Source organism: Corylus avellana, chromosome 3 (genome assembly GCF_965113065.1).
Source record: "Corylus avellana chromosome 3, dhCorAvel1.hap1.2, whole genome shotgun sequence".
In the NCBI taxonomy this organism is placed as follows: Eukaryota; Viridiplantae; Streptophyta; class Magnoliopsida; order Fagales; family Betulaceae; genus Corylus; species Corylus avellana.
In genome coordinates this window covers 33,406,802-33,422,500 of record NC_142492.1, presented here as the reverse complement: position 1 = coordinate 33,422,500, position 15,699 = coordinate 33,406,802, and the positions used below count along the sequence as shown (strand labels likewise).

Below are 15,699 nucleotides of genomic sequence, written 5' to 3'. Positions count from 1 at the left end.
TATTCTGAGTGGTGGACGTAGGTGTCTAACACCGAACCACCCGTAAGTTCTTTGTGTTCATTCTCTCTCTTGCTTCCACTATTATTCCCACATCATCATTATATCAACATGGTATCAAAGTTATTTGCTTACGCCAGTCGATCTAATGGTCTTGTGAACTATATATTTTTCTTCAATTTATTGTCTGTTTCTTAGAAAAAAAAAAACACAAATTTGCAGCACACACGGCTGCTTCCCATGTCTGCACACTGCCACTTGCCGCCAAAGGCCACTTGGACGTTGTCCTCTCATCCAATGGCCAGTTCGCTCTCTTTGGCTCCTTGGGACAGTGAGCTCCGCCTCTGGGATCTCCGGGCCGGGGTCTCTGCCCGCTGTTTTGTGGGTCACACCAAGGACGTCCTCTTCGTGGCGTTCTCCATCAAACCGTGTCCTCCTCCCGCGACCGCACAATTAAGCTTTGGAATACCCTTGCTGAGTGCAAGTACACCATTCATGAACGGGACGGGCACAACGACTTGGTCTCTTGCATGCGCTTCAGCCCCAACACGCTCCAGCCCACCATCATCGTTCATCGGCCAGTCATTGTGTTGAGAAGTTGCCGATCTACCCATTGCATCAATCTCCTTAGTCGCCGACCACATCACCAGCTCCGCGCCGTCCAGATCCGTTCACCAACACATGCCGGCGAGTCCCTCTAGTCTCCTTGGAAACCCCCAAATCCAAATGAGTGTCTACTATCAGCTACGCTCACAAGTTCTCCAATGCACATGCCCACACCAGATCATATCCCGCAGGTGCACATGAATGCATTACACCGGATTCTTATCAAGAGTCAGAATCTTGCCAGTTACACCAAGATACTTGTTGTGCTACCCACACCAGATCAAAAAAAAAAAAAAAAAGAAAGAAAGAAAAGAAGTGTTGCGGGTGGCGTGGAGTGAGGAGAGAGAAAAGAAAGAAAAGAAAAGGGAGAAAAGAGAAGGTGTCAGCCCAGTGAAAAAAAAAAAAAAAGGAAGAGGAAGTGGTCCAAGTGAACCACATCACGCGCGCCACGCACCGGTCAGGTTCGGTGCGCCGATCTGATAACTGCCCAAGTGGGCTCATTTTCTATTTATTTTTGGCCCAAGTCGGCCCCTTTTATTTTTGGCCCATGTCAGTCCTTTATATTTTTGGCTCATTGTCAACTTGGCCCATTGTCGGCCCTTTTTGAAGTTTGGCTCATTGTCAGCCTTGGCCCGTTGTTGGCCTCTTTTAAAGTTTGGCACGTTGTCAGCCCTGGCCCGTTGTCGGCCCATTTTGAAGTTTGGCCTGTTGTCAGCTTATTTTGGAGTTTGGCCCGTTGTTGGGCCTTTAGAATCTGTATTCACCAACCACCTGCCACTGTCGCTGGCCTCCCGCCAGCCTCTATCTCCTCCGGCAGTCGCCACCATCTACGGCTCGTTTTCGGCCTCCGCCACCGTCGTCATTATTGTTTCAGATTTTAAACTCAAGGTTCCAGAATATTCCACTTTGAGTTTGAGGGGCGATGTTAGAATATATGGATATATTTTTCATATATTCCATAATTATGCTGATATTGAAATATTATCTATTTATGGGTTGATTATAATCATATATTGAGATTGTAATCAAATCAAGGGGATTTGGTTACCAAACTTGTATTTAGACATTACCTTATAAATATGAACTTTTGTATTGTAGACAAATCAAGTTAATGAGCACAATGTAGTCCTTAGGAGTATTCTGAGTGGTGAACGTAGGTGTCTAATACCGAACTACCCATAAGTTCTTTGTGTTTATTCCCTCTCTTGCTTCCGTTATTATTTTCACATCATCATTATTTCAACTAACACAACTCTGTTTCAAACCTTTTCATGCCAGGGCAGGGCTGTAACAACCATACTATATTAATATATAAGCACATTAATTTCAGGAAGCAGTGATATTGGAGGGGGGCAACAAAAGTCAACATGCAAAGAGAAAGAGCTGCTGTATATGCTTTATTTAGTGGATAATACTGTCCACGATCGAAGCCAATTAAATACAGTAGCAAATAGATATATATATATATATATATATATATATATATATATATATATGAAGTAAAACAGCAATCTGACATAATACATTAATTCAGACTCATCATGCGGGGAGGTGAGGTGAAAAGTGACACTCAAATTCCCAGCGCTCGAAAGTTCCATTAACAAAATTATAGTAGCCACCCATCAGCCGTAGCCTCTTGCTTGCCACCGCCTTCTGGACATATGGATAACTCAGTAAATTCATCAGTGACAAGTCCACTGACTCCTGCATAATACACATACACACACAACTATGTTTAGCTTTGTTCAATTAAATTACTTGATTTTGTTTTTTGGAGTCATATATGATTAGGTTTGAAGAACAAGATGGAACGACAACCTTTTCACAATGTTCACATTGTGTCTCAAATGGCAAATGGCCAAACTTTGCAATGACCTTCGCCTTGGCAGGTTTACCAATTTTGACCCATTCGTCGATGAAGTCACTGCACATCAATATCATCACAGTTGGATATGGATGAAGTAAGTTAAGCAATATTTGAGAAGAAATTTCTTCATATCTTTGATCAAATAATCAAGTGTTTGTCAAATTAAGTTTAATGTAAAAAGGGCCTTACTAGGGAGCAGAGCCATCCTCAGGATGAGACATAAGCCTCTTTATCCCCCCGCAACGACTATGTCCAATCACCAGGATATTTGGTACCTACGGGATTTTTATTTCTTTTTAACACTTGGATATCATAGTATAAAGGAAAATAAAAGAAACACAAGAAGAAAATTTGGATATATAAATGAATGAAACTCCACCTCAAGAGCTTTGATGGCATATTCAATGGCTGCGCCAACGCCAGAGTATCTCAGCTGTGCATGCAGTAGGATTCAAGAATATGAAATTAGTTATAGTAGCAATCTAAACGAATTATATTAGCAATCTAATATAATTAGTTATATCATGCCGACCCAGGCTATTTATATTAGCAATCTAAACGAATCAGAAATTAGGATTCGAAAATATTCAATTAGTTATATTGGACCATTAGTGGTATTTTTGTCTCATTAAAAGTAAAAAGACAATAATACCCCTCAAATATAACTATCCTAAGAATCAGATACTTAACATTTAATGTAAGCTGGACAAGAATTTATGTGAGAAATTAACTTGGTCAAATGGTGGAACCATGTTGGCAATGTTGCGGACCATGAAGGCATCCCCAGGTTGGAAATTCAGGATATGAGAAGGGCAAACTCGAGAGTCTGAGCAGGCGAATACCAGAAACTACACCATAAATTAAGACCAGAAATTAATCTTGCTTAAATCTTATACATAATTAAGATTTGATGATGGTTTTAATCATAGAAATACATATTAATTAAGGTGGCTTTTTTTAATCCTAACAGTACCTGAGGCCACTGGTCATGGGCAAGACAATTGAACAATTCTGGATTCTTGCTGCAAAAATCAAACCAAACAAAATAAAGATTAAAAAAAAAAGAAAAGGTAGTAGATTTACAAGTTGGTCTTGCAACTGCATCTCCGTGCAAGAGAATTGGTATAGAAAAACCATCTGCTTTTGTAATTTTGGACAAAAAAATGTTATCAAAGTTTGGTTTTGGAAGAAAGAAAAGCAGTTAATTTGAAAATGGCAGACAATAATCTCGTACTCAAATTTGTTGGTCTTGAAGTATCTAAACCCTTCTGTAATCATCTGAACTGGGTCTTTTTGAACATGGTGATCAAAGCCAATGAGATCTGTCCCTTGCAGTTCGGCCGCCACCTCCAATGACTGCTTCGCCATATGTGTGCCTTCTTCTGCAAATTCAAAAATGTAAATTAAAAGATGAAAATATGTATACAAATTCTAGTTAATTTATGTTTTAAATAAAAGAGTTCCACTGTGAACATTCTAATTATTATTTTTAATAAAGTGTTAGCTTTTATCATCTTAGCTTATAAATTAATGAAATACAATAAATAAATAAAAATTAAGAATATTTACAAAAAAAAAAAAAAAAAAAAAGAAGATAAAATCGGAACCATGCATTTAACTAATTAAAAATACATATCACAAAAAAGAAAAATGTTTACATGCACAGATGCACTAGAGTTCCATGCACTAAAAACTTAGAATAAGTTTATAAGAAGAATAAGATAGAATTTGTCAAAAATGGAAATCGAAATGAAAATATAACATAAATGGTGAAGCACACATTCATGTGATACTCAGAAAATTAACAAGTGAACACACCGTTAATTTGTAAGGATTCTTGCTTCAAATATTTGGTAGAATTAGCTGCCTGAGTGCCTCTATTTATAAGCCAATTAAGTCAATGCTTTTAACATGCCTCATCAGAAAATTCAACACAAGAAAACAATAACTTAATATACCACGTTTAATTTGCCTAAAATAAAATGAAATTAATCCTATCGATCTCTTTCATTTTTGGTCCATGGCAATTATAAAAATCAACCACATACGTCTCTTATCTCTTTATTTGACGTGTTGCTGTGGTACCACATACACTAATTCACCCACGTGTATAACATCTTCGTTGTCCAATTAGTCGATTTTCTTGTGCATGGACAAAATATCTATCGAGTGAGCCTATATGCAACTCATCTGTTCGAAGTCCGAGTGGGTGGTTGGGCCGCTCATGATTTATTTGGACATCACATGTAAGTTTTATATGGACTCTCTCACATGCAGTGTGCTTCATAACAATTTGGACAAAAAATTGCTAGAAATTTGAATCCCAACTAATCTATTAGTAAAACCATCAAGAAAAAATGCTGAGCAATGTTACCTACTACATTTTTATCTTACAATTATTTTATAATGCTAACAGTCTGACATACATGGCAGTCTAACCAACCCTTGAATTAATTATTATTTAAAAAATAATCAAGGATTAGTTGAGACTCCCACCTTAACGTTGTGAAATAAAAATGTCAAAAATGATATACATAAAGTTTGATATACTTTATTTCCTGCTTTTAATTAGTGAAGTTGGAGAAGAAAAAACAATCACACTTGAATGTCAATAATTGGGGAGGCTCTACATTTTTGTGGAAGACATCCTCCAATATTGATATTGAGCAACTGTGACGAGCTTCACCAGATCACTTTGGTGCAACTATATCTTTTAAAAAAAAAAAAAAAATTCTTTTTTCTCTGAGCTGAAAAAAAAAGAAAAAAAAAAAAGAGAAGATATATTACTGAGGTTAATTTTGGTGCGCAAAAAAATAGTTCTTTCTTTTCATTTCTTAAACACATAATCAAATTCATATTTTGAGCCATAGTTTCTGAATGAGGATTCTCTCTAGTTGAAAAGAACGGGAGAGAAACCGGTTAGTTATAACATGAGAGTTATAATATGAGAGAACTAACCGGTTAGTTATAAAATATGCTTATATTATAACTAACCGGTTCCTCTCCCGTTCTTTTCATCTAGAGATAATACGCTCATATTATAACTATAATCCTAGTTCCTAGTTTCTTCTCTAGAAGGACACGGAAATTCAATGGAACATTAAAATGGCATTTTAATAATGCCTATGGTGTGAAAGGCAGAGGCGAGTGACCCCCCTAGGTAACTTGCCGGCCCAAAACTTCCTGTCTAATATGACTTTAAAATATGTACTTTGTTGTCGCATAGTCTGTCTCATTACATTCTTTTTTTTATTCCTTTCGCATTCAATAAAGCAACAAACCCAGCCACCTTCAATTGATCTAATATTAATTGTCCTATCCAAACCCTTGTGAGTAGAAAAAATTGGATTGAGACTGGGCAACTAATGCGAGAGTTTGTTCAAAATTCACTTATTCAGACTGATATTTGAACAGCTGGAACCTCACTTCATTGAATATATAAAGTACGAACAAACTCTTACATGAAAATTGTCATATTACGGTGCTATATAAGACTAACTAGATGTTTGCAATGAATAATTATTCAATCAAGTCTTCCCTTGAATACATATATATATGATTAAGGAAGATTGTTAAATCTATTTCCTGTGATTTAATCTTATTATAAATATATTACTCTGGTTTCAAAATAAGCTTATAAATCCTTATGGCATGCATATGTAATCAAAATGATAATAGTCTACAAATTTCGTCATTTTTCTGATAAAGGCCTTATGAGATTACAAATTTTACTCTCAAATAAATAAATAATAATGAACAAAAGGAAAAAAAGAACAAGAAAAAATCTTGATTTGATTAGGGTGGCGAAACAACCCTATAGGGCCAATGAGAGTAGCCGGCCACTCCTACCCGATTCTAAACACCCTTAAGGGCATTTGAAAATAATTTGACTATACTTGGGGGCCAGTTCTAGGGGTGACCAAACCATTTTTGTCGCCCTTAGAGATGGTTCAACTACTATTAAAGGCCGGTTCTGGAGGTGGTTGGCTATCTCTTGGGCCACCTCCAAGCCCTTTTTGTTTTTGTTTTTGTTTTTTCATATCTTTTGGTTTTTACTTTGTTTTTTGTTTTTGTTTTTGTTTTTTTTTTTTGAATTTTTAGTTTCATTATAATTTATTAAAGGTATATGGGAAGGGACCATTTTGTTGTAGAGGCATGCTACAATAATTTATAAGTTCATTTGAAATGAAATCACATGAATTTATTCATTACAGATCCGTTAAAGATATGACTCCTCTCATTAACTTATGGATCTGCAGTGAATATGAATATCTCTAGTTCAGTAATTTTCTTATTTCTTGGGTCCATTAAGATTCAACCTCTTGTAACTTGATGATGCAAGGACATTTACAGTGACCTCAAGCAGTTTTTAGAGAGGAGTTTCATATGCAAACTAAGGGAAAGGTGGTCAGAAGGCCATTGATTTGGAGACCGGAAACATTTCGACGCTTAAGTTAGTAAACCTCAATGGAGAGAAAGTAAAAGCTAGCTAAAAAGGGTTATGGGAGTCTCCTTGGATATGGTAGTAATAAATATATAAGGGAACACTTATAACCATAGGCCAAAGAAGGGATTGGAACTTTGCTAATGCAATAGCTGATGTTATACTTAATTTGCTTGCTTTTCATGTTTGGAAAGCTGTAAAAATTTCAAGGTGTACTAATTTTCGTGCACATTCTTTAGTTAGATGTGCCGCTTTTCACCTTGTTTTTGAAAATATTTCTAATTGGTCTTCCATTCTCACTTCCATTCGAATCAAGAATAGAAAGAATCTCTACTGTAATTCCTTTCCTTATTTGAATTTAAGAATAAAAAAAAAAAAAATCTTAAGCCAAAGAAGGGATCGTGTGTGACACATCCATGGAGAGAGAATGCACCCTGCTATTGGTGTTGGGCCTGGTGTGGGCTTATCCAACTATATGTGCACCTTAAAGGGCCTAAGGTTCTTTATAGGTACGAAATGCACAAAAGTTGTCATACCACGGCCTATGTGGACAACAAACAGGAGGAGAGCCCATGAAACTTAAAATAGGCCCCTAATATATCCTCTTAAGAACAATCAATTGGGCCTAAGAAAACACAAGTGACAAACAATTGATATAAATTAGAGTGGCCATTTGCGTTTATGGGTTGGGTTTGTATCGTGTTAAGTTATAGTTATACGACTATATGACTCATTCTTAATTCAATTATTTTTATTAAACGGGTTAAACCTTTAATCCTCACACAACCCGTTTAATAAACATATAGCGTTGGATTGTCTTGAATATGACCAATTTAAACCCGTTTCAACTTGTTCCATATAAATGGGTTTAGTTGATCCAATATTTGGCATGACCTAATTAATTTAATTTCATATCTTGTATGCGTAAATCATACATATTCAAAACTATATTCAAAACAATCAATTCAATAATCGATATCAAGCACCCCAAAAAAAAAAAAAAAAAAATCGATTTCGCTGTCAACCAAATTGCATAATCAATATCTAATTATCTATCATTTATTAATAATTAGATTTCTAATTGGGTTGATCGAATTTATAGATGACTTCAAAAATTGTCACCCTTGGACATGGATAATTGGATAGAGCAAGTGAGCATTGCACATTTACACTATTTATATTATCTGCAGGGTTTTTGTCGTCTATAGGAGCTGCCGATGCCAATGGTAATCATTTTACGCTTTGGGATGAGCAAAGCCCACCTCTGAGCCCTCAGTCTCAGGCTCTCAGCTTCTCTTTCCTCTGATCTCATCTTCTGTAAGCAATTCGATCATGGACTCTGCTTTTTGTTATTATTACTTTTAGTATTCTGTTTGAAGCTTCAACAATATTTCGTCTCATTTCCTTCAGTGGCTTCTTCTTTAATTGGCTATGGCGACTCAATCCGCCGCTCCCCCCAACCCAACGGACGGAAATCAACCGAACCCAGGTCTGATTTTTCTTTTTCTTTCTCTCTAATTTTACATATTTTTGTCAATTGGGTTTGGGTTTTTCTCTTATTTTTCGCATTGCTTTTTCTGAATTTTAATTTCGCAATTTCTACAAAAGGTGGTAGAGAAAATGTTAATTGGAAAAAGATACGATATGTATATCGGACAAGTCGTCTGTGTTGAAGTCCTTGTCGAGCTTAAAGCATCATATTTTGATGTTCTTGATCGATTTTATGACCATGAACCATGTTTTTCTAGAGTGTTTTGTAGAACTTGTACTTCAGCTATTCTGGGCATGTTTTTAAGATTTGGTAAATTTAGAAAAGCTATATGTTCATGTTTAAAAAATTGGTCTTTCTAAACTCGAGCAACAGAACTTGCACAACCAACGAATCAGGATCAGCAAGCGTCCGGGGCGGAGGCTTCCAATCCAAAGTCTACGCCGTCGTTGTTTGTGAACTCCGAACCGATGCGAGAGTCCGGGGCTGAGGCTTCCAATCTAAAGTCTACGCCTTCGGTGTTTGTGAACTCCGAGCCGATGCGAGAGGAACAAGTGCAAAATGCGGTGAAGTTTCTTTCGCACCCGAAAGTTAGGGGCTCACCGGTCATCTTCAGAAGATCGTTTCTTGAGAAGAAGGGCCTTACAAAGGAGGAGATAGATGAGGCCTTTAGACGTGTGCCTGTATGTGGGTTATTTAATCTTTTGTTTACTTTATTTTTTGCTATAACACACGATTGAATTGTCATCTAGAGCATTCGTTTATATGCAATTTACCAATTTCTGTTCCTTTTTTTCATGCCTGACTTTCTCTGGAAATTATAGGATCCACAACCAAGTGTGCAGTCAACCAGCTTTAATCAAGGTAATTAGTATTACTGTTGATATGGGATTTGGGTTTGACCAGAGTTGGTTAACCCTTCTATCACTAATGTTAATGTATGATTTATCATAATGCTGACAGATGGGCAGGTGAATTCATCATCAAGCATTCAGCCACAGGCCCCAGTACAAACTCTGCAGCCAGCTGCAGCAGCTCCTACCGCTGCCATTTCCTCAGTGGGTACTTCAACGCGTTTCCGATTTCACTGGTCTCATGCTATTCTTGCTGTAGGATTACTGGCAGTTTCAGGTGCTGGAACAGCTGTAGTAGTTAAGGTATCAACATTAATATATCTCCTGTCATACCTTCCATAAGTCAGGCATGCTAATGCTAATAGCTATCCTTTTATTTATTATTATTTTTTTCTAGTGCTGTCTTTGATGCTGCATGCTTTTGTATGGTTCTTGCACCCAATGTCACTTGTGGCCGACTGGTTGTGTGTAGTTGATTTTCACTATTTGATATCTCAATCTTGCTCACATTAATTGATTAATATTCCCTATTCTAGAATGCTATTTTACCCAGGTTGAAGTCTTGGATACGCAAGGTTGTATCGGAGGAAGGAAATGACCTTGCGGAGAAAAAAGATTCAAAACCAAGTTTGGCAGAAGAAGCAGCAGCCGCTGCAAAAGCAGCTGCAGCTGCTGCTGCTGATGTTGCAAAAGCAAGCCAAGAAATGTTGCGTTCAAGAAACGATGGTGCGTTTATGCTGAATTTTTAGCCGATTTTGTTTGAAGAGATTCCTATATTTCTTACTTTAATGTTTTTTCTCTTTACCATTTAGTTTTTATTGTTCACTGATCAGTAATATCTCTTTTGATCGCTGCATCTTGTTCTATACATGATCAGAGAAGAGATTCTTCGAAGAATTTACAAATCTCTTAGATGTGCAAGTACAGGAAATGAAGTCAATGTCTAGTGCCATAAATAAATTGGAAGGTACTGAGAAGTTTCTTTCTGACTGAACAAGCAGATTTATGGAACTGTTGTGCCTGAAGAACATGTAGCATCATTTTTACCTGCAATTCTTCAAAGAGTTTGTTTTTTTGAATAAGTCAGTGATGTCTTAATGTGTCATTATTCTAAGAGTTTTGTTTTAGAAGATATAAAGATGATATGGCCCCGCATGCCTGGTTGAAAGCAGAAAATAAGAAGAAAAAACTTTTAAAAAATGCTGTATTTGACCAAATCTTTTGATTGGCTAGATTTTAGAAGGGAGAGAATACCAAATTTCTAAGAAATAATGGAACAGATTATAGTTTATAATTGAAAATTGTTTCTATTTTCTTCGATTACTGCTTTTTTATACCCCTTTTATGGTGTGCCTTTTTTTTTTAACTAGAGAATTGTTAGAGGTGTCTGATTTCTGACCATCTTGCAACAATGTCACTCACGTATCAATGTATCATGAATGCATCTTATATATAAGGTATACACTAAGACTGGAAGTGCATGGGTACCTAGTTTTGTGCCTGAGCAATCTGTGAAGTTATTATCCTGGTTCTTAGATTGCTTTCTTGGCTGTCAATGCTATTGTATACCTTTGCTTAGGTAGTCTAATACAATGCTGAATAGTGTCCTAGCTTCATTGTTGGTGGTGTGGTTGGTCCTGGAACCCTCTTGCTCATTGAGAAAATATCTAACATTCTTAGTACCAATTTTCTTCGTTAGAAGTTTAAGGACATAACGGAAAATTATGTCTAACCAGTTACTAACTTATTATTAATATTCTTTCTTTCTGCCTAATCATCACAGGACAAACAAACACCCAAGGGAAAGCTTCTTTTGTTGACCCAGAAGATCACCGAGTCACTATATCAAGTTCAAAGGTGAGCTGAACGTAGGTATAAATTGAGAATGTTTCATGCTCTCTAAGATTTGGAGTGTACATTCTCTCAACCACATTTGACCTGTCTAAAAGCACTTACTAATTTAAAATGTGCTGCAGCAATCATATGTGCATCACAAGGCGGACTATGACTCACGCTCAGGTTGTTATTTAGGGATCAAGTGCCAGTTCTCTATTGTGTAATTCCCGTTGGTTTACATTTTATTGTTTCCTAATTAGAATTTTCTGTACAGTGAGATCATCCTCGCCTCCCACATCTGCAGAACCATCAACTGCACCTCACCCTAAGTCATATATGGATGTAAGTAGTTAACCTAACCTTTCCAATGTTGAGAAATCCTCCTGAAGATGTCATGTTTAGTGCATGATTGTATTCTTGAGGGCAGTCCCTCTTTGCATGTAATTTTTAATCATGCTAATATGGAAATTAATGCAAGTAAATACTTAGATATGAAGCGTTAGATTTTCTTTCATGAGAGGGCCATGTCTTTTGGAATTACTCCACCAGAGTCAGTGCGAGAGATTGTATATGGGAATGACTATATAATGCACCTGGGAGCATGAAACTACCATTTAGTGATGTACATGCTTTTATTCTCTCGTCTCTGACCACTACTAGACTTACCCTTAATCTGAGTAGTTATTTATGCAGTCTAACTATATATTTAAACCAATTTGTTATTTGTTATTAAAGATTTCAGAACAAATGTTAATGCAGATAAAAAAAAAAAAAAAACCAGAAAAGAAGGGCAAAACATGAGGTTGGAAATTTGAATGACTGTCAAATTATCATTCATGTGAATATCACTCAATTCAGTTCATGTCCATAACATATCTGAAAACAAATCTGCTTTAATATCTGTTATCAGTTAACTACCATTTATTGAAAAAATAAGTCTGAATTTTTATGACTGGATGTTGAATTTAGATCCATGGTTAGTGTGTCAAATATGTTCACATCATATGATTATATGCACGTTGATCTTTATTAATTGTAAAGCCAGAGACATTTTACCATTGATATGTAATTTTAGTGTCTAGAGAGCTCTTGTCTCTCTTTTCCCTCTCCAGAATCTTCCTCTGTGAGCCTCTGTTTCTTCCTTCTCAGCGCTGATTGGAAAGGAGGAGGCTCCTCCTCCCTCCTCCTTCCTTTCCCTTTCCTTTCTTTTCTCTTTCTTTTCTCTTTTTTGTCTACAACTTGGAAGCCATATCCACTGTGCACCCACTCCCCCACCCCCATGGTGGCACCTCCTCGCTTTCCCCATTCCTTGATCCACCTGCCAATCACCCCCTTTGACGCCCGTGCACTACACGCACCCCCCCCACCCTCTCCTGTTTTGGTTCACTCAAAAGATCTCTGGCTCCCCTATTTCTTCACGCATGTATCTCCATAGTTGGTGCCCCTGTTTTGTCTATGGAGACCTCCAAATCCGACTGCAGATCCAGTTTCAGTGTCCCCTGTGCCTTCATGGCTGGGTACCTCTCCACTTGATATTGCTGTGGTGTTCTGCTCCAGTAGCTCCAATCCAGCCGCTACTAGTGCTCTCTCCCCTGTTGTGGTTCCCAAGCTTGCATGTTGCAACAACAACAGGTTGCTACAGGCAGTTCTGACGTTGGACTTCCCCTTCAAATTGCCATTTACGGTTGCCCTTTTCTTGGCAGGTATGCCAATATTCAACTGGGCCAGGCCAATCTTTTGGCCCATTCTCAATATTCTCTAGGTTTATGTTGCACTATGCTGGTTGTATTGGGGTCTTTGTTGGGCTACGCCACCCATTTTCCTTGTTTTCCTTTTGATGTATTTCCCTTATATTGCTTAGAAAAAGTAGAAGAAAAAGACATGTTAGTATCTTGCTTTGGTTTTTGAATGAGTTATGCCTATTGATTTTTATAATTGTGCTGCAGATTATGGCCATGGTCCAAAGAGGGGAGAGACCTCCTAATATCAAAGTAAACTATTTGTAAATTTTATATTGAGATCAGCTTGCTTGCGAGGTCAATGCTAATACTTCTTTATTCTAAATTCATATGCAGGACATAAATGATCTACCACCAAACCCTAATCAGCAACCATCAAATCCTCGTTTAGCACCAATACCTAAGGTTTGATTTTGAGCACTTTTCCTTCAAATATAGGTCCATTGTTTTTTTCAGCAATAGATTTTATGGGCTAATGGAAACTGACTGAATAAGAACAGAATCTTAAAGCTGGATTCTGTTGGTCTGAAGAGTTTGTGGCTATTCCTCAGGCTGAGGGCCAGTTATTGACATTTCCAATTTTTGAATTCCAGCATTACAATAGGTGACTGCATGAGTAACACTTAATGGTTGGGCCATTTTAAAGAAAAAAAGAAAAGAAAAGAATTGATCTAATGGTCATTTGATTTCTTTTTGATAAGTCAGAAAGTTCCTATAGACTGATGCAGCCATATAAAATTTAAAATCATAGAAATATAATCCTTCTCAATTTGTTACTTTTATCTCTGTTGAAGATTGGGGAAAAGAAATACTAATGGATTACTAGTATTCACACCGCATAAAACTGATTATTGATTTTCTCTTTTGGAAAGAAAGAAACTGATTATTACTTTATGTCCTCCTGATTAGCCGTGGGAAGTTAGTCAGACCCAAAACGGCTCCAGCCAAGCATTTCAGTCTCAGGTAAATGGTGAAGGCTTGAATTCCAATGTACAAGACAATGGGCTAATGTATCAGTCAAATGGTGACAATTCAGTCCCTTGGTGGCAACGGAAAAATGTTAGAATAACAGAGGTTGAAAATGAAGATGAATTCAAGGCGGGATCTTATGGTGTGCGAACCAATGAGCAACCAGTTCAGCGTAGATGGGTCCCTCCTCAGCCACCCCCAGTTGCAATGGCAGAAGCAGCTGAAGCCATCCGACGACCAAAACCATCGGTTCCAAGGGAGCAGCTGGCTGATGATCAGTCAGTAGCACATCCTTCAGATGTAACTGATGAGTTGCAGAGGATCACAAAAATATCTGAATCTGGAGGAGCAGTGGAGATTAATGGTGGGAGCTCAGGGCTGAACTCAAGTGAGATACAAGAAGATGACCGCATTTCTGAACAGAGCTAAAGCAGGATTGAATATGTTTGAACAACTTGATCTAAGGTACCTATATATATACATACATGCTATTAGGTTTCTAGTAGTAGCCCATGGTATATTTTGGATCAACTTGAACGAATATTGTGATCCGACTGCTATTCTGTATTGGTAACAGAATTTGGATGCAAGATATGTTGACTTGCATTTATGAGAAAATAAAGTTTCAGAACATAATGAGAGAGCCACTAGGAATACCATTTATGCATGAATAATATTATCTTCAGTCATTGTCTGCAAGCATTTCTAGCCCTTTCTTTTGTTATACTTGCGCCCTTTTGCTAAATGTTCAATGTTAGCTGCCTAGCTTATCCATCTGTGAAAAGATTTTCTGGTAGAGACTGCCTGCACCTCATTTGTGATACGGGTGAATTATTCTCTACCGTATGAATAATTCTTAAAGTCTTTTTTATATTCTTAAAAAATGAGGTGGCTTTGAAAATTATCATTTGATCAAAATTTAATAATAATCAATTATGAGCTTAATGGTGATTTAAGAGCCATCTCATTTTTAAAAGAATATAAGAGTAACTTGTAGCATTATTCCTACCACCTTTGTAATGTGGTTGGAGGCTGTAACCTAAAAACTCTCGACTTTGTGAGGGAGTGAAGACCTCTTCCACCCCTTTTTGTGAGGAAGGCACTCACCACCTTTAGACTAAATTCAAATCAAATGAACATTTATGAACTGAATATGATTTTTTTTCTAAATATATTGTTATGGGTAACTTGGCGACTAGGTGATGTGGCAGAAACTTCGTCAACAATTTGGAAAGAAAATTTAATGGAGGGGATGATTTGTAAAATGATTAAAAATTATATTGTGATTTTTTTTTTTATTTTTTATTTTTTTTTATTTTTTTTTGAAACCTAGTAGCAATATTTAGAGAGTTTAAAACCTATGACGAAGAAGGGAAATTTTGAAATAAAACCTCGTAGACTATCACCTCGACGTAAATTTTCTGTTCATGGACTTCAGATAATGGTTTTTCAACTTGACTCGGTGGAGGAGAATAAGGATTCATCTATTTTGACGTAAAATATTTTTTGGCGATTAGCTTGCATGAAAAATTAGCTATGGTAAAAAATAGCCAGTGACTTCAGGTAGCCTTTGGCAGGGTCATGCAAACTCTAGCAATTTGAGAAGGATAAACTCATTTAAAAAATAGTTTACAGTTTTAAAAAATGAAAACTATTTTACGAAAATTAAAGAAGTTTTTTTGTCAACCTGAAAATGTTTTGGTATAACTAATATTTTTCATGGCACCAAATACTATAAAATACAAAAAATATTGTTTAAAAATCATTTTATGCGGAAAGAAATTGGAGCATAAGAGAGAAATAGAAAGTAAGGAGTAAATCAAGAAAATTGGAGCATGTGAAAATTTGAAATAAGAATTAATCTCGGACGTTCTCATTGGGATACGTTTTTCTACAGT

At 36.8% G+C, this 15,699-nt stretch overlaps 2 protein-coding genes across 2 annotated transcripts; one reads left to right on the top strand and one right to left on the bottom strand.

Moving 5' to 3' along the window:
• Positions 1-1,971: 1,971 nt before the first annotated feature.
• Positions 1,972-4,329, bottom strand: LOC132175551 (carbonic anhydrase 2). Its single transcript, XM_088514990.1, has 8 exons — positions 4,289-4,329; positions 3,705-3,852; positions 3,444-3,492; positions 3,202-3,318; positions 2,850-2,903; positions 2,660-2,745; positions 2,422-2,527; positions 1,972-2,307 (listed from the first exon to the last, which is right to left on the bottom strand). The coding sequence occupies exons 2-8, from the start codon at positions 3,836-3,838 to the stop codon at positions 2,143-2,145; spliced, it is 711 nt and encodes a 236-aa protein (XP_088371116.1). The 5' UTR covers positions 3,839-3,852; positions 4,289-4,329; the 3' UTR covers positions 1,972-2,142.
• A 3,766-nt stretch (positions 4,330-8,095) lies between these two features.
• Positions 8,096-14,464, top strand: PEX14 (peroxin 14). The gene is made up of 13 exons (XM_059586709.2): positions 8,096-8,231; positions 8,325-8,403; positions 8,779-9,086; positions 9,228-9,267; positions 9,367-9,560; positions 9,794-9,983; positions 10,135-10,224; positions 11,041-11,114; positions 11,234-11,276; positions 11,368-11,435; positions 13,040-13,084; positions 13,169-13,237; positions 13,742-14,464. Exons 2-13 carry the CDS (start codon positions 8,346-8,348, stop codon positions 14,228-14,230), a joined length of 1,668 nt encoding a protein of 555 aa, XP_059442692.2. The 5' UTR covers positions 8,096-8,231; positions 8,325-8,345; the 3' UTR covers positions 14,231-14,464.
• The last annotated feature ends 1,235 nt before the right edge of the window (positions 14,465-15,699 follow it).